We start from the raw sequence: 26,372 nt of genomic DNA, 5'->3' as shown, positions 1-26,372 counted from the left end.
CAAACTGATCACTAACTGATGTCAAATTACTTAACTCAAAGCACAGCTCAGATTTTGTTGTTCCCCTTGTCAAAAAAGACCTTCAATGAACTTGAATTGGTATTTGTACACCAATGGTCATGGCAACACTATTCACAATAGCCAAAAGGTGGAAACAAATCAAATGCTCATTGACGAATGAACGGATAAACAAAATGTGACACATACAATGGAATGTTATTTAGCCATAAAAAGAAAGGAAATTCTGACATGTACTACAACATGGATAAACCTTGAAGACAATTAAGTAAAATAAGCCAGACACAAAAGACTTATTCCACATACACAAAATGGTATAATTCTTTAAAATATGCTTCTATTTATATAAGGTACCCAGAATAGTCAAAATCACAGAAGTAAAAAGTAAAATAGTGGTTACCAGGGGTTGGGGACTGAGGGGAAAGAGGAGTTATTGTTTAATGACTATAGTTTCAGCTGGGAAAGATGAAAAAGTTCTGAAGACGGATGGTGGTGATGGTTGCACAGTGATGTGAATGTATTGGATGCCACCAAACTGTATATTTAAAAACAGAGAGTAAATTTTACATTCCGGATATCTTGCCACACCACACACAGGCACAAAACTTCAATGATTCCTTACTATCTGACTGACGAAAGTACAAATTACTCATCTTAGCATCAAAAATCCTCCAGATTAAGCCAAACTCTTTCTAGACTTACCTCTCATTAATTCCACTTTTGTGGTAAATTGAATATTAGCTTAATCATGTTAAGTTATGGGGAAGGCTGAATTATATAAAGAAAACTAGAAATTTTCAAGGTTTAATAAGCTATTTTGCATTGTGAAACTCCAAAAGGGCCTAGGAACAAATAAATGAACTTGAAAAAAATGTATTCAATTAGATTATTCTTACCTATGTTGATCAAATTTAATGACTTAATGGTATTATACTTACAGTGAAAAAAGAAGTCCCACAAAAGCGGGTACATATTCCTCGTACAAAGCCTTCATGTGCTTGTATTGTACGGATACAATTCCGCTGAGTTAGGTTCCAAATTCTAACCTATGATAAAGCATACCAGGAAATTTCAGTGAACTATAAATGTAAAATGTTCAGGATAAATTCAACACTGACAAGGCTACGAATCACTCTACTGGGCGGCTAAAACCAAAATCCTTTGGATTAAAACAATGCAATGCATATGGATAAGTATATCGACGAGCAAAAAATACAATCTGGCAAATACTCTGTTGATTCTAAAGTGTTGCAAAACTTTTTCACTTGCCATGGGAGGAAATTAGGTGTTGACAACATCTGTGAAAAAACTCATACTTAAATACTTTAATTATAAACATGATTATTTAATTTACTGTCAAATTGATCCTTAAACTACTGCATTTATAATTTCTTAGGTTTAAAGAAGAAAATACTAAACAGTATTCCTAACAAAATTTAGTCTTGAGAAATAAACTGAAATCCAATAAAGTAAAACCTACAGTAACTAAAAACTAAAGGAAAAAACATTTGTAATATAACTACTTTTAGTTGAAAATATCATCTAGAGTGACACTTGCCTCTCCATCACACGCCCCAGAAAGGACAGTAGCCAGGTTCTTTGGATGCTTTGCCAAGCAATTGACTCCATCACGGTGACCATCCAGTGAAGCAAGGAATGGTTTTGCAAATACTCGTTCCAGTTTGGTAGCATTTAAAGCTCTTACATACTCTCGTGGGACCTCAAAAGGATGTAAAGTAGGATCATAGTTTCTTGGAACTGAAATGAGAATGATTCTTCTTAATAATTCACACAACATTTCCTGCAGTCTTCCTCAGCTAATCACTCTGTTATTCAATAAGCATTTAGTTAGTGACATTGTTCTATGCCTAACACTAAGAATACAAAATTAGAAGACCTGCTGTTCAGAAATCTTTCTGAAATTACTGGAAAATCATGGGATGCATACATCTTGCAAAACAATTAGACCCTAGATATATATACATGCAGCATTTCCCCCCACCACCTTTTTTTTTTGAGACGGAGTCTCGCTCCATCACCAGCCTAGAGTGCAGTGGCACAATCTCGGCTCACTGCAACCTCCGCTTCCCAGGTTTAAGCAATTCTCCTGCCTCAGCCTCCCGAGTAGCTGGGATTACAGGCGCGTGCCACCACGCCCAACTAATTTTTCTATTTTTAGTAGAGACGGGGTTTCACCATGTTGGTCAGGCTGGTCTCGATCTCTTGACCTTGTGATCCACCTGCCTCCGCCTCTCAAAGTGCTGGGATTACAGACATGAGCCACCGTGCTCGGCTTCCCTTTTATATATCCTAGTACACTCTTCAACTGGGTTGTAAGTGTTCACTGTCAGGGCTTCCAATACACTTTACATTTGTACTTCCTTATGCCTAGCACAGTTCCTGGGACAAAACATGTGCAAGATGTTTGCTCAACAGAACTCTAAGCTTCCTGTAGGGCAGGGAACATTATTAATCTCTGGTGCTAAATACCGTGCTGATAGACACACGAAGTTGTGATTATGATGATATTATATAGCTATTATTTACTGAGCACTTTCTGTTTGTTTACTTACTTAAAAAAGACTCACATAAGAGTTCACTAAGTGCCAGGCACTGTTCCAAAAATCTTAACTGTTTAATCTCCACAGCATCCTATGTGTTAAGTTCTATTACTATCTCACACTTTATTGATGGGAAAACTGAGGCATAAAGAGGTTAAGTAACTTGAATATGACATGGTGGAGCCAGGATTCAAACCAAGGCAGTATGGCTCCAGAATCTATGTTTTAACTGTCCTGATATGCTGCTAAACACATTGTCTTGGTTAATAATCATGCTTAGGGCCGGGCGTGGTGGCTCACGCCTGTAATCCCAGCACTTTGGGAGGCCGGGACAGACAGATCACGACGTCAGGAGATCAAGACCATCCTGGCTAACACAGTGAAATCCCATCTACTAAAAATACAAAGTCAGCCAGCTGGGGGCAGGGGGTGGTATGTGCCTACAGTCCCAGCTACTCAGGAGGCTGAGGCAAAAGGATCACTTGAACCTGGGAGGTGGAGGTTGCAGTGAGCCAAGATCGCGCCACTGCACTCCAGCCTGGCTGACAGAGCGTGACTTCATCTCAAAAAGAAAAAATATATATATATATGTATATATATATATAAAATTATGCTTAGAAAGTAATTTTAAGCTTGTATGTCTAAAAAACTCAGTGAGTAAAAAGTAAATGCATCTTCTTACCCCATGACTTCATCCTGCTGTTTCTTTCTGACTCCCTGGTAATGGTATTGTATCTAACATTCAACAAAGCTCTAGCCTAAGTCATTCTTATGTATTCCATCTTCCATATTCCCTACTACCAAAACTCAAAGTCCTACTCATCATCTCTTTGCAACACTTACACATCTTTCCTTTTAACTCTCTATTTCTAGTAACTTAGTTTTTGTTTTGTTTTGCTTTGTTTTTTTTGAGATGCGTTATCATTCTGTCACCCAAGCTGGAATGCAGTGGTGTGGCTATAGCCTACTGCAGCCTCAACCTCTAGGGCTTAAGTGATCCTCCTACCTTAGCCTCTCACCTCAGCCTCCCAAGCAGCTTGGACCTGAGGCATGCACCACCATGCCCCGTTAATCTTTAAATTTTTTGTAGAGACGGGGGTCTCCTTATGATGCCCAGGCTACTCTTGAACTCCTGGGCTCAAGAGATCCTCCCACCTTTGCCTCCCAAAGTGTTGGGTTTATGAATGTGAGCCACTGCATCCCCAGGCAGTTTGGGTCTTCATTATCCTATACTTGGGCTACTTTAATATCATCCCTACTTGATTTGGTGGCAATTTACACTATTATCAGATGTCATCTTTTTTTTTTTTTTTTTTTTGAGATGGAGTCTTGCTCTGTTGCCCAGGCTGGAGTGCAGTGGTGCAATCTCGGCTCACTGCAAGCTCTGCCTCCCAGGTTCACGCCATTCTCCTGCCTCAGCCTCCCGAGTAGCTGGGACTACAGGCACCCTCCACCATGCCCGGCTAATTTATTCATTTTTTTGTATTTTCAGTAAAGACGGGATTTCACCATGTTAGCCAGGATGGTCTCGATCTCCTGACCTCGTGATCCGCCCGCCTCGGCCTCCCAAAGTGCTGGGATTACAGGCGTGAGCCACCGCGCCCAGCCTATCAGATGTCATCTTAAAACAGCTTTTTACATGTCACTCCCATGCTTAAAACTTCCAAAGGCTCCCTATATAGTCGTCTTCAAACTTTCTGTGTGCCCCATTAATAAGAGTTTTTGAGCAGATCCCTTCTCAACATATGTGTATGTTAATGAGTGCATTTAACTAAAGATGTTCTTCCTTTTTTTTTTTTTTTTTTTTTTTGAGACGGAGTCTCCCTCTGTCGCCCAGGCTGGAGTGCTGTGACGCGATCTCGGTTCACTGCAAGCTCTGCCTCCCGGGTTCACGCCATTCTCCCGCCTCAGCCTCCCGAGTAGCTGGGACTACAGGCATCCACCACCACCCCCGGCTAATTTTTTTGTATTTTTAGTAGAGACGGGATTTCACTGTGTTAGCCAGGATGGTCTCGATCTCCTGACCTTGTGATCCGCCCGTCTTGGCCTCCCAAAGTGCTGGGATTACAGACGTGAGCCACCGCGCCCGGCCAAAGATGTTCTTTTTTTAAGAAAAATCTTGATTTAACACTGTGATAGATTTAAAGGTTCTAATTTCAGCTAAATTCAATGTTTGGTTTTAATGGCTACTATTATTAAAAAAATTCATGCAGTACTCACTTTCGCACAGTACTGTATTAACGGGACAACATGCATACTGGAATCAATTCCCCACTTTGCAAAGTTTCGTGGTTAACAGATGTGATTTCAATCACTGTAAACCTCTTAAAGAGTGGGACTGGTTCAGTTAATGTGCAAAGTGCAGAATGCCTGTACTTCACAAAGAAAGCATACCCAAAATGATAATGTCCATAGTTAGCTACGTTTATTTAACATATTTAATTTTCAGTCTCATCCATCAGTTTTTCAAAGATTATTTCTGAAGTCTAGAAAATTTCTATCTACTCTGATGTCAGCAGCTGTTCCTACAACTAAAATTAGCATTTTAATAATTTCAACAAAAGTTTAAAAACCCCAACAAGACAGATCATTTTGTTTCTAAATCTCTTCATGTAGGCAAAATGAATCTTTATAGATTCTTTATAGAATCTTTATAGAATCTTTATAGAATCTTTATAGATGGAGAAACTGACGTTTATAAAGCAACTATTATGTGCTAGATGCTGTCTAAACACAGTGCATACACGAACATGATTCTTCCCCTTTTTGGAGGCTAAGTCTGATGGGAAAGACTATTAACCAAAATAATAATCATGAGACAATGTAATAAACACCGTGAGGAAGTGATAGAATCACAGAAGACGGGTGCTGAAGGGGGCGGGGCTCATGCAGGAGGTAAGCAGGAACAGATTATTGTTCGGTGAAAGTTTTCCAGAGAAAGCGGCTAAACTGGGTAAGGGTGTGTGCCACAGGAGGCCTTAAAAAAGATGACTGAAACGCACTGAGATTTGCAAGGGTGAATACTAAACCACTTGTGGGAAACGTAGTGACTGACGAAAGTGGCAAGGAAGGTGGGACCAGAGATTCAAGGACTGGGAATGATGCCAAATCCAAGTGACAAATCTAATTTATATTTTAGAAACATTACTGCCTTGTGACAAACTCTAAACATCTTTTGAGCAGAGACTTCTTAGCAATGCTCACACACGTTGATAATATCTCCTACTCAACCAAAATAGTGAAATACTGTTTTCGCCTCATCTCATCTCGCTTACTCCTCATTCAAACTCTAATGACACAGCCCTTTTTTCTATGCCTTCGGTTCATTCCTGCCTGAAGACCTTTGCTCCTGTTATTCTCTTTACTTAGAACAATTTACTTACGCATGGTTGGTCCCTTGTCATTTAGGTATCACAAAGCACAATTTATAAGTGGTTAGCATGTTAATGGGGGAACAGACCAGGAAGGATAAATTAATTTCATTTAACCATTCTTTCATCAAACTTCTTAAGGGATGGTAAGAGAAAACCGAAAACTGATGCTGTTAAATTCATCTTTGTCTCTTCCAACATCCAGAACTAATGTGAAATAGTAAAGTGGCAAGAAGAGCAGTAGGAAGGTTTTAAAAGCCTGTTTAACTCTTAGCCCTTCAACCCACGAGTTTGGCTCATTCGAGTCCACTTTTCAGTAATAGGAACCTGAAGACAATCCCAGAGCAGCAGCTGGAACTTTTCTCCACTACAGACAACTATTTCCCACTCACCACTAGAGGAAATTCTTAGAAAAAGGACTTGAACAGACTTTACTTGCTATCCATCCAGTTCCGCAGCGACTCTGTAAGCACAAAGTTTGCCTTAGCGAAAGGTAACTGAGAAAGAACCAGACCGGAGTGCCAGCCTCCCCCGGCTTTACTCCGCGAAAGCCGAGGCTAGACCCAAGGACTTGCGGAAAGCGTCCCTTTCTCCCTACCAACTTATCTTACCTCTCTGTAAGTCCAACTTGGTTTCGCGGACATAATTGTCCGGATTCCGGCTCAGCATCTTCACCTTCATCTTGGTTGCTCTTCCGGCCGGACTCCACGATCTCTTCGCTACGAGTTCCACCTACCGCCACCTCCTCTCACAGGCGACTTCCGCTTTTCCCAGACTACTTCCAGTCACGTGACGCGCGGAGCGGCGGCCTGCTGGCCCAACTGGATCCTGCGCCGCTCCGTAGTTTTGCCGGCAAACGTTAGCAAGGGGCGGTCCTTTAGCTGTGCAGTCGCTTCCGCGTCCGTGGGCTGGAGCATTTGTGGGTGAGGCAGGGCGGAGACTCGGGAGAGGCTGGCACCTCCCCTCCATCGCGCTTTCTATCGGCGTGACGTAGTGGCTGTGTCCCATTCTTGCCCCCTCAGTACTAGAGTCTCGCGGCTTCGCTCACGCGCCTTGGGCATAAGAGTCCTCTTGCTGGTCCCGGAGGTGGGCTTGCCCTCACAAGGGGCGACCGTCGCAACGGTGGCGGCCACTGCATCGCGTCCCACTTCCGCGGCCCTGGGCGCCGTGGTGTCGACGGGCCCCGAGCCTATGACGGGCCAGGGCCAGTCGGCGTCCGGGTCGTCGGCGTGGAGCACGGTATTCCGCCACGTCCGGTATGAGAACCTGATAGCGGGCGTGAGCGGCGGCGTCTTATCCAACCTTGCGCTGCATCCGCTCGACCTCGTGAAGATCCGCTTCGCCGGTAAGAGCCCGCCCGGACACCGGGCTGCATCCTCTCACTGTCAGCCCGAACTGGGTGGTAAAGATTCAGAAGGAGGCCTGGATCTCCTCCGCCTTTTCCTCTCTTGGGGGAGGAGGAGCGTTGAAGGGGGTGCTGTCCGCGTTGGCTAACCTGAACTAGATTTGAGGAAATGGTGCTTGGTAGAGGGGTCGGCCTGCGATCTTCCCCGCTCCTCAAGACTGAGAGGGGGCGTGTATGTAGAGAAGTCTGAGAAAAAACATCCTCATTGGCAGAGAAGATGGGATTCAAAGCCTGATTTGTAAAATAAAAAAGGGATTGTCACATTTTAAGGTTTAGTCCTCACACGTGCAAATCATTCACTCTTGGAGGAACTTTGAAATCTTAGCATACCCACGTGGTTTGGCAGCTCGACTAGTATTGAGATAGGGCGTAATCTTCAGCGAATGGTTGGGAGTAGATTTGGAATAGAATTCTCTTGAATGTTTGTTTTTTGGCGTTTATAGAATGGTACAAGGTACTGTGAAAAAATAGGTAGCTAGAATCGAAATACTATTTTAAGTGTATTAGATGAATTGAGTATGTTGAAATTCACAAAGCATTTTAGAAGTTAAACTCAACACTAAAGTCTGGAAAGAGAGTTTCAAAGATGATCTTTGATAACTGAAATTGCAGAAAATAGTTTCCAAATAAAGTTGCTATAAGTTAAGTTCTGCCTTGAGAATTAAATCTACAGAAGTTGTTGATTTTAGCATTAGGTAATTCAGTTCACTTGATTTATATTCTCTTAATATTTGTAGACTGCTGTATGGGCTACAGAAGTATCTAATAAAGTTCTTGCCTTCAGGGAACTTAGAATTTAATTGTAGGCATTAGACATAGTCATATAAAGGTAATTCTAGACAACATAAAATCAAGAAATACAAATACAAAATATAAATACACGTAAACCGTCAAGAAAATTCTACATTGCTGATGGCCATATGTATCTTTAAGGTTCAATGGAAGATTGGGGCTTGGGGTTTCCCATAGAAGGGCTAATATTTTCACAGCTGGAGAGGAAGCAAGAAGCCGTTCTATGAAGGAAAATGATCGAAAATTATGGAGTATTATCTCTAGAAAAAACACCACAAAGGCATATAATTTCATGAAGTTTTATAATGCATGCACAAATAATTATGTTATTGACAAGTAATCTTTATCGAGTATTTACTAGGAGCAAGGCAGTGAACTATGCTTTAGATGCATTATCTCATTTATTCTGTAAATCTATTCACAGAAACAATCCTGTGAGTTTATGATATCTGCTATACAGATGAGGATAACAGAAATTGACTAACTTGCCTGTCACAAGTTTGTAAAGATGGATCTGGGATTTAAACCCAGGTAATCTAACTCTGGAACCCTCTGGCACTTAACCCCTCACCATATTACCTCTATAAGTACCTGTTATACAATGGTTTGAACATTAGAAGAATTTTAGACTTGGCTGCAGGTGCAGGCCTGTATGACTTGGTGTCTCTCTTCAGTAGCATTTTATCTAGGAGCAGAAGAGGTGATAGTCGAAGTGATCATTGAAGAATAGTGTGGTTGGCCTGATGAGTTTAGACAGTGCTTTGAAGCGTATCATTCCTGAGGAAAGGGAATTCTTGGTACCTGAGAAGATTAATAGTCTTGATGAATTGGGAAGAGTATTAGGAGACTAGTGGGGCCGAGGTGACAGATAAAAGTATTCAGTTTGGATTGGAGGCCTAAATTAAAGATCTAGGAATGGAAGCAGGACTTCGTAATAATAAAGCTCACAGTGTAGCTGTGAAATGGTGATAGAAAGGAGGAAAATTTAAGAAGATGAATAACGAAATAAAAATTTATTGATTATCAACATCAATGCTTAATAACATACTGTAGTTTTTATGCTTCCATGTAATTAAACTCGTTTAATAAAGTTAAAATCTAATGATGACAGGGTGTGGGGGTTAATTCTGAATGCATATGCTATTAAACCAAACCTGGAATTTTTCTGTGAGTTCAAGTATAAATTGGAACTCAGAGGTGTCCAGAGTGGTAGAAAGATTAGAAATTACTTCATATGAAAAATGACTGAAGGAACTAGTTTAGCTCGGGAGAGAAAAAAACCTCAAGATATTTAGAGAACTTCCATGTGGGATAGGGGGCTGCCTTATTGTGGGTTGATCCTAAGGTCAGACACAGGTTGAGTGGAAATTACAAGGAAGCAGATTTTGGTTTGGCAGCGTGGTAGTGCTCAGAAATGAAATTGATGATGACCAGAAGTGGTTCAGATAGTAGTTGGATGACAGAAGTTAGAAGATATTCTTGTATTAGGTGGAAAGATTGGATTGGATGATTATTCAGGCTCCTTCTAACTTTACTATGTAATTTTAAACCCTCAAGAATGATGAGAGAGCCCCAACAAAGAATGAGATATAAAAACAGTAATTTTCTCAAATACCCAAAAGCCTAATCTGCAATTTAATGTTATGTGTGAGCTTTTGTGAAGAATGTAGAGAGTATGACTACATCCGAAATATTAAGGAACCAAAACATAAAATTCAGTAACAGTAGTGCAGAGTAAAGTTGTATAAGTATGTGGTATCGCAAGACCCAGTAGCATAAATAAACTGGTACTTACAGAGTGCTTGCAATATGTCAGGCAGAATTCTAAGAGCTTTATATGTACTAACTCATTTAATCCTTTATAATTTTTAGAGTTAGGTTCTATTATTTTTTCCTATCTTACAGAAAAACTCAGGCACGGAGCAATCAAGTGACTTACTCAGGGTTGCAAAGTATTGCTAGAACTGGGATTCAAGCTCAGAAAGTCTGTTTCCATAACATATGCTGTTAGTTTGAAACCATGAGTGGGTAGTTTGGTATAGCTAAAGGGTAAATTAAAATGCTAGAGATGAAAATAAAGAATGATTCCAGAAAGTTAAGCTGCCAGATTGATGTTATCTTTTATGCCATGTGAAAATGGAAACTGGCAGTAGAACCACAACCCTTAGTAGGGCAGGATGTTAGGAATGAGAAATCAGGACTAGTAGCACAGGGATGGCAGTTGAAGCCACTTAATGGTTGAGACACCACCACTGTTTGGTGGAAATTGTGCCGATAAATCAGCATTTAAGGATGGGCAGAGAAAAGGGGGCCAAGGAAATTTATTGGCAAAGAAGCAAGAGGACATTCAAGAAAATGTGGTGTTAAATGAGCTAGAAGAGAGGGATTTACACGATATCAGGTGTATTAAGGGGTTCCTAAGAAAGACAGGACTCCAAAGTGCCTTTGAAGGTTCTTAATTAGAGCGCTTGCAGTAATTGGTAAAGCTCAAACCAGATTGCAGCAGGGGTGAGAGAGTCCCTGCTGAGATTGTCTCGGGGGCCAGGGAGGGGCTGGTTTTCTCATTGCAGACACCTGATAAGGAGGCACTGGGATCAAAGAGGAAATACTTAGGAGAGGCTTAAGTCCATTTAAATACTAATGGGAAAGAACTGAAATCAAGGAAGAGATTGGGAAATGGAGGCAGGAGGATAAGGAGTAAGGTATCTAACTAAGGGGGGTTATCTGAAGAAGCAGGATCTAGAACAAGCATTTTTGACCAGAACGCTTAGTAGGAAATAAATTTTACCTTTGCTATCTACACACAAACATTACTGAAACACAAGTTTCATGAAACATTACTTATCCTTATTACTTGTAATGTCATTTATATTTGTTTTCAATTCTAGTCTGGTTTTAAAGAAAAGATACTGGCAATCTGTTCAATTCGTTTCTTGATTCATCTGCAATTTTAAAAACACCAATATAGAGCACAGGTAGGGGGGAGATTAATTTTATTGAGAGAGACAAACTCTTGTCACAGAGTTGTCACAGAGGAAAGGAGGGGTAAAACTAACATCCAGCAAATGAAACAGGTTGTGTTAGGGTGATAGTGCTAGATGATAATTTTTTTAAAGTCATTATATTGTCTTTCTTTGAAAATGAATTTAAAATTAGTGTCCTATCTTGGCTCCTTTCTGTACACCAAACTTTTTATCTTCAGCTTGTGTCCATTGGCATTTTTTTAGTGCTATGATAGGCCATTGTAAGTTATTTGATAGGTACTTAGATCTACATACTAATTCGTTAGTGGCAAATGTTTTTAAAACGATCACGAGGTCATTTAAGCTAGTGGTCCCCAACCTTTTTGGCACCAGGTACTGATTTCATGGAAGACAATTTTTCCATGAATGGGGGTGGAGGAGGTATGGATGATTTCAGGATGAAACTGTTCCACCTCAGATCATCAGGCAATAGATTCTCATAAGGAGTGTGCAGCCTAGATCCCTTGCATGTGTAGTTCACAATAGGGTTCGAGATTCTGTAAGAACCTAATGCCACCACTGATCGGACAGGAGGCAGAGTTCAGGCAGTAATGCAAGCAATGGGGAGCAGCTGTAAGTACAGATGAAGCTTCGCTAGCACTCCGCCCACCTAGCTCACCTCCTGCTGTGTGACCCAATTCCTAACAGGCCATGGATTGGTACCAGGAGTTGGGGACCCCTGATTTAGACCAAAAAAATTTACTGTATTTTATCTATATAACAATTTTAATTTTACGTTAGGGAGATTATAGTTCAGCATTGTTTTATACCTATGAAAAGAACAGGTAGTGTTTTTATGGTTGGTTTTGCTTTTTACCTCAAGAGAGAAATGGTATTGTGAGTTTATTATTGAGAGGAAAATGGAAAGTTCTTAGAAAAAGGGATCTATACAGAAGAATGAGACACACAGAATCCAGGGGAAGCATCAGAAAGTTTATAAACTATGCAGGAAAACATTTCGCAAGAGCCTGTCATTCTGCTGCCTGCCTTTAAACTTGTTGTCTTATATAAACCTCAAAAAACCCTGTGAGGTACATAACTTATCCCCATTTCATAAGTGAGGATGCTGAAGCTCAGAAAGGGTAAGACCATCTAGCGAATTAGGGAAGTTACATATCAAACCCAGGTCTTCTGACAAAACCTGATGTACTTTAATCTCCCTTCATGCTGTAACGTTGGCAGGTTAATGATGAAAGAAATTGACTTTTCCCCCTTTGCCTGGCAATGGTAAATAGTGATTCTTCTTTGCCAGGCTGGATTATACACAGTGAGGTAGTGGCAAGGGGACAGTGAACCAGGGATGCTCATATGGCTAGTGGAGTATAATTTGTATAAACTTTCTGGAAGGCAGGTTCAATACGTATTTGTAACTTAAGTTTATACCCATTGACCCATATCAGTTCCCTTTCTAATAACTAATTCTAAGGCAGTAATAAGCGTTCATGCAGATTGTTGTATGGAATGTTCTTTAGAGGACTTCTTATAATAGCCAAAAAAAAAAAAAAGAATTCATATGTCAGATGGAGAAATGACTGTGTAAATCATAGGATATCTATAAGATGGAAAACCATAATGTCATATGTTAAAATCTTATTTGGGGGAATCTGTTGAATAACAAGGGGGAATGCTCACAAATAGTCTTGAGTGGAAAACAAAGCTGTATACAAAATTATATATATAGTAAAATTACAAGTTTGGATATCCTGTAGTATAATGTAGAATGGTATGCATAATGTAGAATGTCGTTGCCGATTACTGAGATACTTAATACTCTAGTTATAGAATTAAGTGATTTTTCAAAGCAGTAAATAAATAATTGATACTGTATTATTCCTTGTGGTATTCTATAACCTGCTCACACCTTTGTAATTAGTCCTTTTAACTACCCCTCATGCCCTAGAGTTACCCTATTTTGAATGTGCTTTCTGTTTCCTACAGAGAGATGAAATGAAAAAGTGCCAGATTTATAATCTAGATTATATTTTTTACAAAATTGACAAGAAGACTACTTTAAATGCTGATGATGCTAGTTGAAAACTGATGGTATCTCAAAGTGGGATGATGGCAGTGTGAACTGAAACATAGACAGGTGCAAGAGAAATTTGTGATGTAGAATCAAAAGGACTTGTTATTTGATAAAAAGGGATGGGAGGGAGGAGGTTTCATGGATAGTCCCCAGGTATCTGGTGTGGGCATCTGTGTAGATGATGATGGTGTTTGTTGAGTTATATGGAACACTCGAGTAAGAGAAGCTTCAGAAGGGATGGGGAAAACTAGTTCAATTTTGGGTATGTTCAAGTGAAATGCTTTTCTATTTTCTACTTGGATTTTGACGTATGTTGGTGGGGAGGATAGAAAGAATTTCCAGGAAAAAAAGTTTACCCCATCCTCTGCATTTTCTTTCCTGCCACTCCTCAGTCTTGCTAGCATTCGATATAAATTGAGGCTCCTAGCTAGTTTATTTTTTGAGTAATATTTTTTAACATTCAAATCGTTAACCTTGGAGCAAAAACAAAACCTAAGTGTTGAAACCTAGTTACCTAAGAGACTTTTGGATTAAAAGCTAATCTAATATTTCCTAAAATATTATTTGAGTGCTTAGTATGCCCTCAATAAACACTTGAATAAATTCATGAATGTAGTAGTTTTAAAATATTAAAGCCTGGGCTGGGCATGGTGGCTCACACCTGTAATCCCAGCACTTTGGAAGGCCGAGGTGGGTGGATCACCTGAGGTCAGGGGTTTGAGACCAGGCTGGCCAACATGGTGAAACCCTGTCTGTACTAAAAAAAAAAAAAAAAAAAAAATACAAAAATTAGCTGGGCATGGTGGTGCGTACCTGTAATCCCAGCTACTAGGGGAGCTGAGGCAAGAGAATTGCTTGAACCTGGGAGGTGGAGATTGCAGTGAGCCACTGCACTCCAGCCTGGGCAATAGAGCGGGACTCTGTCGCAAAAATATATATTTTACATATTTTTATATATATATTTATATAAATGTATGTAATATATATATAAAAGCCTGGAAAATAATTTTTCTACCTAAAAAAGTTTTTCTTCTAAGTTTATCTCCTTTATATAACCAGTTGTACAGTGTCTGTGTTTATATGTGATACAGAGCTAGAACTTTGTTCTTACCTGACTTTGTGTATCCCTTGATGCAGTGAGTGATGGATTGGAACTGAGACCGAAATATAATGGAATTTTACATTGCTTGACTACCATTTGGAAACTTGATGGACTACGGGGACTTTATCAAGGAGTAACCCCAAATGTATGGGGTGCAGGTTTATCCTGGGGACTCTACTTTTTCTTGTGAGTAGATTTGGGAGATTTTACAGTATTACATAAAAAAGGAATTTTTGTTTTTAGTGATTTTTACATGTAAATGTAAAATGATGAAATAAGATGAGTCATTTAATCAGTTTCTCTGAATTGGGAGGATCAGAAAGAACAAAATGGCTGATTAGTTATTTGATTAGTTTGATTCAAAATGGCTTATTAGTTTGATTATCAGATGCCTATTAATAGCTAATGGCTTATTAGCTATTATCAGAGGCATTATTTGGTCTGGAAGAAAGTTTTTAATAGGAAAAAGGCGAAGAGATGAGGTGGAATGATACTTTTAGAGAAGCCATTTCTGTGAGGTGAATTCAGGAAGATGAAATGTATAACTGATTACTTTTGTAAGCTAAATACATATTAAAGAGAGCTTTTTATTTCAGTTAAAGCCATTTGAAAAACAGCCAACTCCAGATAATTCACAATGAAATTGTAGGGCCCCATCGTTGTTTTATTAGGTGTTTTGGCCATATCAGTACATACTCGTGAGCATTTCTAATTAGAGTCAAAATATTACTAGATTAGAAAAAGTTGAATCAGTTGGTTTGTTATTTATTAGTGATTTTGGAAAGTGTTGTAGAGACTGGAAGAGCCTGCAACTGTTGTCCAAAATGAATCCTGTGGATTTCAGCTCTCTTTGGTATTCAGTTTTGATAAAGAAAGATTGTTTAAATAACTAAGTTATTTCCTCCATTTATCAGAGATTAGTTCCAGAGTGTCCCAAATAGAAAATTTTATAAATACTGAAGTATCATTAATTACTTGTTTATCCTCAACCAGATTCCCAAAATATTTGAGATGGCTTACAAAAATAAATTTGTTTATGATGAAGGTGGAAAAGCAGAGAGGATAGACCTTAGGGTCCTCATATGAATAGGTACCACAGGAAATCGCTGTTGGGAACAGAAAGCAAAAGCCAGTGCATGGCCGAAAGGGTTTGAGGCAAATTATTTCTTCTTGTTTGACCTGCCCTATCATCTTCCCAGCTCATTCCTTTCCTTACTCCTTCACCAGTCAGATATCATCACCATTTAAAATAACTGCTCTCACCTGCCTCCTGAAGACGCCATAGAAAGTTCCTGTGGCAAGCACATTCAGCTTATTTAGTGAACAAGAGCATGGTCACAAACCATCATCGCACTGTATTGCAGGGGCATGTGCTGCTCTGAGCATGCCTGTGATCCGTGAAACTGAAACCATGAATGAGGAAGCTTTTCTTTGCTTCAACAGGTTTCATTTTTAGGAAAACATCAGTATCTAGTGTATTTGCCTTTGTCTTCTTTGTGTCATATATTTTGTTTGATCTCCCATAAGTTTATGGCAGTATTCAAACCAATCTTAAAATGTCTTTTAAGTGAAAGCAAAATGAAATTCAGCCTTAAAATTGTTTAAATATTTTTTCTCTTTCTTATCTTTAGAGAGGTGTGTGTGAAACCATATACACACACACCCCCTTGACATATATATGTGTGTGTGTGTATAGATATGTATATATGTGTATGTATGTATATATGTATATATAGATATGTTTATGTATATGTGTGTATATATATATACACACACACATATACTTCATGAATTTGAGTTGTATAGATTCTTCAAGACAGCTTCTAAGGACAAGCCATATAAAATTTTTGTGATAAGAATTTCTTGGGCCAGGTGCAGTGGCTCACACCTGTAATCCCAGCACTTTAGGAGGCCAAGGTGGGAAGATAACATGAGTCTGGGAGTTCAAGACCAGCCTGGGCAACATAGTGAGACCGCCATCTCTTCAAAAAATTTAAAAAAGAATTAGTCTGGCATCATGATGCTGCATGCCTGTAGTCTTAGCTAATTGGGAGGCTGAGGCAGGAGGATTGCTTGAGCCTAGAAATTCAAGGTTACAGTGAGCTATGATTGTGTCACCGCACTCCAGCCTGGGTGATAGAGTGAGACTCTGTCTCTGAAAAAAAAAAAAAAAAAGAAAGAAAGAATGTGTTCACTTGACGTCATCATCCAAGAGAAAAGTAGAAATTGGCATTAAAGGAAATAGGCTGATTTGACTCCCTTACTCTGAAACATTTAATGGATATTTTCTACCAAATAAAATGCAAATCTCAATCTACCACTCAAGTGTGGCCAATTTTCCCTGTCTTCCCACCCACCTTTATTACTTTTCACCATGCTCATCTTTTTCCTGTTGAAACTGTGCCTGTCTCAATACCCAGCTCAATACTACCTCCTACACAAAGCCTTCTGTGATCTCAGTCATAATTCCTGAATTTCTTCTATTGTCTGTGTTGTCTTTTATTATGATTATTTGTGTGCCACTTAATAGTCCTTATTAATTTAAGAAAATATAATTTAAGATAAACATCACTTGTTTATCTTTTTATCATCTATTAGAAAGCTAACTATAGTACCTGAACATAGGTGCTCAGTATATATTTGTTAGGTACCCCTTCTTTGGTCCCTTTTGTCTTTTATGGCCGGTCTGTGTACCACTACTGTACTCTCCCCTCCTCCCAGTTTCCCTGTCTTTTGAAATTAATTGATGAGTGTCTGATTAAAATATTTTACATTTGTATTGCTAGCCATATTCATTTGAGAGGGAGGGGTGGTATAATCTTGCAGCAAACCACTTCCAGCAAATTCATTCTTGAAAAAGGTCTCATTTTGTGGTTGCATTATGCACTGACTTTTGCTTTTGGGGTACTGCTGTTGACTTACATACACTTTAAAACAGACTTAATGACACCTATTCAAATTAAACTGCTCACATTTAATTCTTTTAGTTACAATGCCATCAAGTCATATAAGACAGAAGGAAGAGCTGAACGTTTAGAGGCAACAGAATACCTTGTCTCAGCTGCTGAAGCTGGTAAGGCAATGTGTGAAATATAAAAATGTCACCTTCTAAACTTAATTTTCAGGTTTTGTTTTTGATTTTTTTTCTTTGAACACCTCAGTTTAAATATGCCCATCTAACTGTATTAAATCAGTTATATGGAATTTTTGGGTTTTTTTGTTTGTTTGTTTTTTGGTTTTTGGTTTTTTTTTTTGAGATGGAGTTTCGCTCTCGTCGCCCAGGCTGGAGTGCAGTGGTGCTATCTCAGCTCACTGCAACCTCTGCCTTCCAGTTTCAAGTGATTCTCCTGCCTCAGCCTCCCGAGTAGCTGGGACTATAGGCACGTGCCACCACGCCCAGCTAATTTTTTGTATTTTTAGTAGAGACGGGGTTTCACCATGTTGGCCAGAATGGTCTTGATCTCTTGACCTCATGATCCGCCCACCTCAGCCTCCCAAAGTGCTGGGATTACAGGTGTGAGCCACCATGCCTGGCTGTTATATGGAATTTCTTAGCAGAAATTCTTATGATTACTCTGTGCAGATTTCAAGAATTTTACTTATGACGGAGTGGTAAAGTTTAGCAAAGTTATGAATCCCTAATGGTTTAAAATGATTTGGTATAGTGTTTCTTTAAAGTATAATTTTAGTTTTCAAATCATACAATTTAGTAGCCTTGTTTAATCGCCTCACTTATGTATACTATCCAGAAGGAAAAAAACAATAAGAGCCATAAGTCTTTGTAGCTCCTACTTTAATACCTTGATTTCTTCATGTTTGATTAGTCAAAAACTTAATCATTTTTGAACACATAGCCACTAGCAAAAACCTGAGTCATAACAGGACTAAATATTTGTTGAATAAAGGACTACTTAGGAAACCTGGCAAATGAGAAACTTAACCAGATGAATTTTTTTATAAAGTTGTCACTCTATAAAGGATGTAAAATGTGACTTACTATATTACATAATTATTTAATTTTTGAGGGATAGTAGCTACTTTGGATTTGAGGAAGATTGTGATAAAGTTGGGGTAGATATATGTGTCACATGCACAGATTATTGGGGTGCCAGATTCCTGGTCCTTTTCGCCTATCTTCAACCCCTCTGGGATTATACCATACGCTACACCTAAGGTCTGTATCTGCTTACCATCTGTTCTCTGCACCAGGCCACGTTGTTTAGGAGTCAAGACATTTTTTCTATTCTTACACTTCAAAGAGAAAGCATTTCACATTTCCATCTCCCTTTTAATTTACCTCTCGCTAACTGCATGAGGAACTTTTTATGACTACCAAAAACGATGTCTACCTTTTGACCCTAAGACTATGCCTCAGAAACTACATTTCACAGTTTCAGATATGGTTCTGTGCATTATCTTTTTTGTTTTTACATAAATGTACTGTTTCTAATTTGGGTTATCATAAGTGCGAAAGTATCTGTATGCTGAATAATCTTACTGAAATCTCATTTTAGGAGCCATGACCCTCTGCATTACAAACCCATTATGGGTAACAAAAACTCGCCTTATGTTACAGTATGATGCTGTTGTTAACTCCCCACACCGACAGTATAAAGGAATGTTTGATACACTTGTGAAAATATATAAGTATGAAGGTGTGCGTGGATTATATAAGGTAACAAATTATCAATATATTTTAAATAACTGAAAATTTGAATTTCCATTGGCTCTGTTGTCTTAGTTCTGAATGACCTATAGTAAGTCCTAAAAAGAAGCCACACTTAGGCAAAAAACAATTTAATGAAAACTGAAACATAGTTAATAATACTGAAATTGTACTTTAAGCTGTTTGTCCCCATCAACATAGGATGTATCATCATGACATTGGTGGGCATGAAATCTGTCTAAAACTTTGTCAAGTTTCTATTTGATAAGTTACACAACCAGGTCACTTATTCCTTACTCCATTCCTTGGAAGCTGTGGTCTCTTAGGAACCCGGAATAATGTAGTCTGGAGAAGACATTAGCAGTTCTAACAGGATCTTATTTTATTGAGTTTTTTTATTCATCTCAAATCTTACATAAATTTAAAAATAACGAAACAAATCAAACCCAGCCTTTTGCCTGTTGTAATATTTTAAAAATTTTTTCCTAGTGTCAGATCTGTTTTCTGATTTTATAACTCCTTTTTATTTTCCCCTTTTCTACCTTCTATTCCCATCTATTGCTTATCCCCATAAAGAAATTTTTAGGCATACATAGGTTAAAATCAAAATTAGACACATTGAATTTCAGTTTGTTTTTCAAGAATTGAGTAATAGCTTTTAAAATCATTTTAAGGCTGATATGATTTTACTGACCTATAAGCAAGAATTTTATAAATATATTACTTAATTTTATGTTTTTTCATCACTTTCTGCCTTATTCTTTCAGAATACCTATGCTCAGTTCATTGATTTACCATTACCTTTAGTTTCTTAACTTTCCAGAATTTAGTTTCCCACTCACACCTCAAATCTTGACAGTGTGGGTCTTCTTTATATGTATACTGTTTAAAGTAAAACTAATATATGAACATCCAAACCTTTAAAAATAAAGTAGAAGAGAATATACCCATTTCTTTTATATTACTACAAGTTTTTAACCCCATATTTTAAAAATGTGATTTGTGCAAAATTAAATGAATTTGCTTAAAGTGCTGTAAGGAGAGAGAAGAGAAAGTATTTTACTTAAATATATTGTTCTTCAAACATATGTTGTTTTGCTTTTTAAAAATCATTCCCTTGTAGGGATTTGTTCCTGGGCTGTTTGGAACATCGCACGGTGCCCTTCAGTTTATGGCATATGAATTGCTGAAGTTGAAGTACAACCAGCATATCAATAGATTACCAGAAGCCCAGCTGGTAAGATGATTCTTGTAAAAATGGTATCATTTTCTTTTATGGGTACTTAATAGGTAGAAATTTTTGTCATGCTTACTTTGGTGGTAGTGCTATGATGATGAGTACTGGCTCTGCCACTGATTTAATTTATAGTTAAATATTTATAGGCTGAAGCCACACAAATGTCAAAAATAGAATCCTTTAAAGATCCGTTTAAATGTTTTTTGTATATAATTTTTACTTCTGTATTTTAAAAGAAATCCTGTCTAAAGAAAAAACTGTTTTGTGTTCCATTTTAGAGCACAGTAGAATATATATCTGTTGCAGCACTATCCAAAATATTTGCTGTCGCGGCAACATACCCATATCAAGTCGTAAGAGCTCGTCTTCAGGATCAACACATGTTTTACAGTGGTGTAATAGATGTAATCACAAAGACATGGAGGTGAGAGCATGTGCTATATCAAAAATTGCTTTGACAAGGTACCTTGCATATCTTAGACCATCCTGTTGATACTAGTTTTATAGCAAAGGCCAGTTTGCTGTGGTGAAAACATGATTGGTGGTCCCTGCTTTCCCAATTATTACATATGTGACCATGGCCTTAATCTCTCTGAGGCTTAATTTCTTCATTTGTAAAGTAAGACTTTTCTAGACTAATAGGTTGTTATAAGAATCAAATTAAATGTGTGAAAATGTTTTGGAAAATAAAATTTAGGTGTTATAAAATATCTGAATGGTATTGAATATAAGAAGTCATAAGCCTAGCTTAATACATTCAAGAAGGCTCCACACCTGCTACTGGCACCATAACTTTTGCAAATACTTGTTTCCATACATGAAAGAGATGTTTGTTCTTCAGTATGAGACTAGTTAAATTATTATAGGCAGACATCACCATATTTCCCTTTAATTCTAAAGGAACAGAGCAGAACATTTAGGATGTTTAAATTTAATTCAAGAAATATTTAATGAGCACCTAAGTGACAAATTTCTAGGCCATATTCCATATTATTGGCATTAAGGAGATAAAGTTTTATATTTGTATGTGCTGTATTTAATGTTGGCTAGCATTTATCCAAGCTATGAGGTTTTTTAATGCCTACATTAGGTCAATTAAAACTCCTGCCTGTTCATACATTTAAAAGCATTTGAAAGATAGCTAATTGAAAGCACTTTTTAGTTCAGTTTTGAGGTGTTCCTACCCTCTCTTACTCAGTCCATCCATAAAAGGAATGTAAATCCCTACAAATGGCTTATAAACTACATTACTTTAGGACATTGAAAACATGAACTTAAATCAGAGTGAGGTTTGACTGCTGCTTGCTCCATGCCTTGTGTCAGTTTAAACTTCCATGTTTTCAAGCTAGCTCTATACAAAATTAAGCATTATCTATTTTTCCCTCTAAAGGAAAGAAGGCATCGGTGGATTTTACAAGGGAATTGCTCCTAATTTGATTAGAGTGACTCCAGCCTGCTGTATTACCTTTGTGGTATATGAAAACGTCTCACATTTTTTACTTGACCTTAGAGAAAAGAGAAAGTAAGCTCAAAGAGGACAATTCCAGTATATCTGCCCAAGGCAGCAACAAGCTCTTTTGTGTTTAAGGCATAAAAGAAGAATTCTGCATAGAAACATGGCTCATATTCGAAATTGGTCTATAGTCATTAGAAGCCAGAGAACTGCTAAGTCTTCTGCAATGTTTTTCTGCTTTTTGCCTTCCCCATATATATGGAACTTGGCTACCTCTGCCTGAAATGGCTGCCATCAACACAATGTTAAAACTGACACGAAGTATAGAGTTTCACAGATTTCTACGTTTTATTGGTGGAAGCTGATTTGCAACATTTGCTAAATGGATTAGATGAATGTACTTCTTTTTGTGAGCTTAACTTGCCTGGATTGCTTTAAAATTAATTGCACAAAGGTTTTTGTGCAATACCAAGAAAATGGCTCCTTAAAAGAATGTCTTTGTATGTCTCAAGGTAAATTAAGGATTTACTGAATAAGGTGTTGACCAAATCCAGACCATTTTATTTTATTTGTTTATTTATTTATTTTTCGAGACGGAGTCTTGCTTTGTCGCCCAGGCTGGAGTGCAGTGGCGTGATCTCGGCTCACTGCAACCTCCGCCTCCTGGGTTCATGCCATTCTCCTGCCTCAGCCTCCCGAGTAGCTGGGACTACAGGCACCTGCCACCACGCCTGGCTAACTTTTTTTTATATTTTTAGTAGAAACGGGGTTTCACCATGTTAGCCAGGATGGTCTCAATCTCCTGACCTCGTGATCCGCCTGCCTTGGCCTCCCAAAGTGCTGGGATTACAGGCGTGAGCCACCGCGCCTGGCCAGACCATTTTAGAATTGGGAAATTTTAGTGAGAAAAAATGCACTGTAAATATGCTTTAGTTTTAATTCAATTGGGATGCACTACCTAGCGAAAATTGAGAAACTATATACTTCTCAGAGAAATATCTGACATCTATTGTCATTCCATTGCTAATTTTTTTCCCCTGAGACTTCCATAATTTAAAATAAAATCCTAGATCCAGTTCTTGTTTTTTGGCATAAATACTTAATCTATTTTAAATTTATAAAATCTGAGCTTCTAGGATCCAGCTGTATCAACCTTTATTTAGCATATATAACTATAAATCACTTATTACAGATGCTAAATAGATCACCTTTTACAGATGCTGAAATGTTTGGGATGTGTTTGTTGACAAAGTGAATGGAAATGAGAAACTTTGTACTTTAGTTTTCAGATATATGGATCTAGATCCCAAATAAATGATTAATCTTCATTGGTTTCTCAAATTCAGGTTGAAATACAAATTAACAGCCTTTATTGATTTTACTTTTATGAGTCATTGTAGACATCTATAAATATAAAAGGGCCTGTTCCCAAAGGATGCCAGAATACTAGTATTTTTATTTATCGTAAACATCCACGAGTGCTGTTGCACTACAATCTATTTGTTGTAAATAAAAGTGTTGTTTTCAAAGCCATCTTTAAATAGTTCTTTAAAAATAGGTCTATTTTTTTATATTTTGGAAAAGGCATTGTTTTTAAAGTAAAGATAAAATGATAAGTACCTAATTGTATTTACTGTAATATCTTGTAACATGCAGATGAATGCTTTATAAGTTAAATGTGATGTATTTTTTCATACTTCTGGATTATACTATAATTCATATGAAATCTTGATATTAGTCCCCATATGGAAAAAATGAACTGCAGTTGATATTTGGTGTTTAAGATAGCACCATTATTTAAATACTGCCTATGTACTCCCAAATGAATAAAACATAATTCTTGTCCTCTGAGAGCATACAAAGCTTGTGTGATAGATAAATATTCATTAAATAATTACAGCTATAGATTAAGAACTTGTAAGGAATATCTTACAAAGCCTGGTAAGAGTTCTGAGAGAAGAGAACTCAATTTCAGTCATTCAACAACAAATAGTCACTCAACTCCTGCTCTTTGCCAGGTATGTCACCAAGCACTGAGGATATAGCAATAAATAAGCCAGACAATATTCCTGCCCTCAGGGAATTTTCATCTTGGTGTAAGTGACAGAAAAGGAAATATATGCGTAATATAATTTCAGGTATTTAATGCTATAAATAAAACTACAGCAGAACTGGGGGATAGTGTTGCTATCTTAGGTAGTATGGTTGGGGTCAGGAAAGGTCTCTGAGATAGTATTTGGAGCATTTTGAAAGAAGTGAGGAAGCGAGCCACAGTGAGAGGAAACACATTCTAGGCAGAGAGGATAGGAAGTAAAAAGGGCCTGAGGCAGGAATTAAGTTGGCTAGAGGGGATGGGTGAGGAGAGAGAGGAGGTTGGAGAAGTGGCCACTGCAGTATGGTGGGAAAGAGCTCAGGTTGGACAGCCAGGCCCTCTGGCTTCAAAATTCAGCTTTCCCATTTTCTGTTTGACCTTAAGCAGATCACTTCAGCCCTCTTCATCTTAGGTTTCCTGATCTGTAAAATGGTGTCTTAGATCACTTCCTCTGTAACAATGCCAGAGATGGGGATTCTTGGGCAAGTGATTGAGGGAGCACTTTCAGGAGAAATCTGTAATGGAGTAAAGCAAGCAGGATAAGGCCGGGGAAGAAGAGTTTCAGGAGTAGTGTAGCTTCACCCTGACTCATAGGGCACTCTGCTGAATGAATTGGGCCCACCGTTGTCCTGCCTAGAGGTGAAGGGGCTGAGCCATTAGGTTCCCACATCAGGCTGTCACTGACCACTGGCTACAGGGAGAAAGGATGGAGGAGTGACTAGGTACCTCTCCTCAGCCAAGGGCAATCCTCCAAATAAGGGTGGAGGTGTCAGTTCTTACCAGCCAACACCTACAGCAGCTAGGGTATGGGTGCACCAGTCCTGTGAAAGGGGTCTGGGTAAGTCACCAACAGCATCTGCTGCAAATGAGGATATTAAAAGTACATAGCTGTAGGATTATTGAGAGGATTAAATTAATGAATTTTTAAAAGGCGCTTAGTGTGCCTGGGCCAATAAATGTTAGCAGAGACCAGGCCTTGTAGGCCATGGTGAAGAGTTTTGATTGAGAGATCATTCTGGTGATTGTATAGAGGAAACAGGAGAAAGGCAAAAAAGCAGGAATACCAGTTAGGAAGCTTTTACAAATGTCGAGTCATTAGCAGGTGGCAGCTTGGACCTGGTTGATGGAGTCTGAAGTGGTGATTTATAGCTTGGGGGAACTAGAGCAGAGTTCATGGAGGGGGAAACATTTAAGCTGGGCATTGAATGAAGATTCCAGAGGGAACCATGGAAAAAGGAAAGCACAGGTGACCTGCCTTGAACAGTGAGTTGTCAATTAATGTGATAATAAAAGGAAAAGGAAGAGAAAGCTGGAAGATTGAGACCAGGACATGAGAACTCTCGGAGCCTGACAACCTATGTGGGCTTTATTGGGTAAAAGAGAAGTAAGAGTAATTAGAACAGAGAGACCTGGCTACTGCTTAGGGGTGACAGAGGAAGACTGGTCAGATAGGAGGAACAAATTCAAAACAAGGTGTTAGTCAACCAATAGATATTTCAGTAGAATGAAGATTGATGCCACTGATAAAGCAGATTCAAATTATGGAGACTGATGACACATTGCAAGCAACTTAGGGGGTGGGGTGACTGTAAGTATTTATTTCACTATGGGCTCTTTTTTCCTGGATTTTGGCAGATGAAAGGAAGGTAAAGAACTTTAGCTTGTAAAGGTACTGCAGTTCTACGAAGGAGTGTAGGTAGGAGAGGTTGGCAAAGGGAAAACCAGAACATGGCTGTAGGGAGAACCCTTGAAGATAAAGATACAGGCTAAGGGGATGGGCACGGTGGCTCACGCCTATAATCCCAGCACTTCGGGAGGCTGAGGCGGGCGGGTCACGAGATTAGGAGATGGAGACCATCCTGGCCAACATGATGAAACTTATAAAAATACAACAATTAGCTGGGCGTGGTGGTGTGTGCTTGTAATCCCAGCTGCTCTGGAGGCTGAGGCAGGAGAATAGCTTGAACCAGGGAGTCAGAGGTTGCAGTGAGCTGAGACCACGCCACCGTACACCAACCTGGCGACAGAGCGAGACTCCGTCTCAAAAAAAAAAACCCAACTTGCTGGAGCTGTGCACCAGAGAATGTAATCAAAGACAATGGACAATGATGGGTACTATGCCTTGTGAAAAGAAGACTATCACATTTCAATACGTGGTTTTGTAGTCTGACAATATTTAGAAAGTCATGTCTTCTAAACACACTAAAAAAGGGATATCAACTAAAAAGTATGTTGGAGTTTATGAGTCATCAGAGTTAATATTTTCTTTTGAATGTGGACACTTCACTTAATATAAAATCCTTCAGATAAAGTATGTATTATTACCATTTTTATAACAAGGTCTCTTTAGCTATTGTAAAATAGCTTATAGAAAGAAAATCCTATGAGATGATTTAGTTACCTTTATGCCTGTTTTCAAAAGATGTGTTAGGTAACATGCAGAAATTATGTGAAGTTTGGGGTTAAAGTCTTAAATTTCATTCTAAAGGATTAAATAGGAGAAAAACTCTGGAAGTACCTGTAATGAATACCTGTTAATTGGCTGCACAGCATCCATCTCTTCTTCCTTCTTGGAGTAGTAGTCTAAAGTTCTTTTTTGTTGTTGTTTTGAGACAGGGTCTCGCTC

General features: G+C 38.5%; 2 protein-coding genes across 3 annotated transcripts in view; one reads left to right on the top strand and one right to left on the bottom strand.

The window, feature by feature from the left end:
- DCAF13 (DDB1 and CUL4 associated factor 13) overlaps positions 1–6,702 on the bottom strand; it is a gene marked incomplete at its 5' end in the record, with an annotated part of 28,204 nt that extends 21,502 nt beyond the window's left edge. The window contains 3 exon segments of the mRNA NM_001133426.1: positions 957–1,064; positions 1,577–1,776; positions 6,562–6,702. Of these exon segments, the coding sequence (NP_001126898.1) occupies positions 957–1,064; positions 1,577–1,776; positions 6,562–6,631 (378 nt within the window).
- Positions 6,703–6,863: 161 nt separating this feature from the next.
- SLC25A32 (solute carrier family 25 member 32) lies at positions 6,864–23,516 on the top strand. Of its 2 annotated transcripts, XM_024250488.3 has the most exons (7): positions 6,864–7,295; positions 14,334–14,484; positions 17,286–17,371; positions 18,813–18,973; positions 20,088–20,201; positions 20,480–20,625; positions 21,592–23,516. In XM_024250488.3, exons 1-7 carry the CDS (start codon positions 7,142–7,144, stop codon positions 21,725–21,727), a joined length of 948 nt encoding a protein of 315 aa, XP_024106256.2. In that variant the 5' UTR covers positions 6,864–7,141; the 3' UTR covers positions 21,728–23,516.
- The last annotated feature ends 2,856 nt before the right edge of the window (positions 23,517–26,372 follow it).

Source organism: Pongo abelii, chromosome 7 (genome assembly GCF_028885655.2).
Source record: "Pongo abelii isolate AG06213 chromosome 7, NHGRI_mPonAbe1-v2.0_pri, whole genome shotgun sequence".
Classification (NCBI taxonomy): Eukaryota; Metazoa; Chordata; class Mammalia; order Primates; family Hominidae; genus Pongo; species Pongo abelii.
This window is presented reverse-complemented; position numbering and strand designations above follow the sequence as displayed.

Coding starts and splice junctions, on each gene's coding strand:
- SLC25A32 (XM_024250488.3), top strand. CDS start 7,142: ATGACGGGCCAGGGCCAGTCGGCGTCCGGGTCGTCGGCGTGGAGCACG. Junction 7,296..14,333: donor CGTGAAGATCCGCTTCGCCG/GTAAGAGCCCGC, acceptor CCCTTGATGCAG/TGAGTGATGGATTGGAACTG. Junction 17,372..18,812: donor TGTCTCAGCTGCTGAAGCTG/GTAAGGCAATGT, acceptor ATCTCATTTTAG/GAGCCATGACCCTCTGCATT.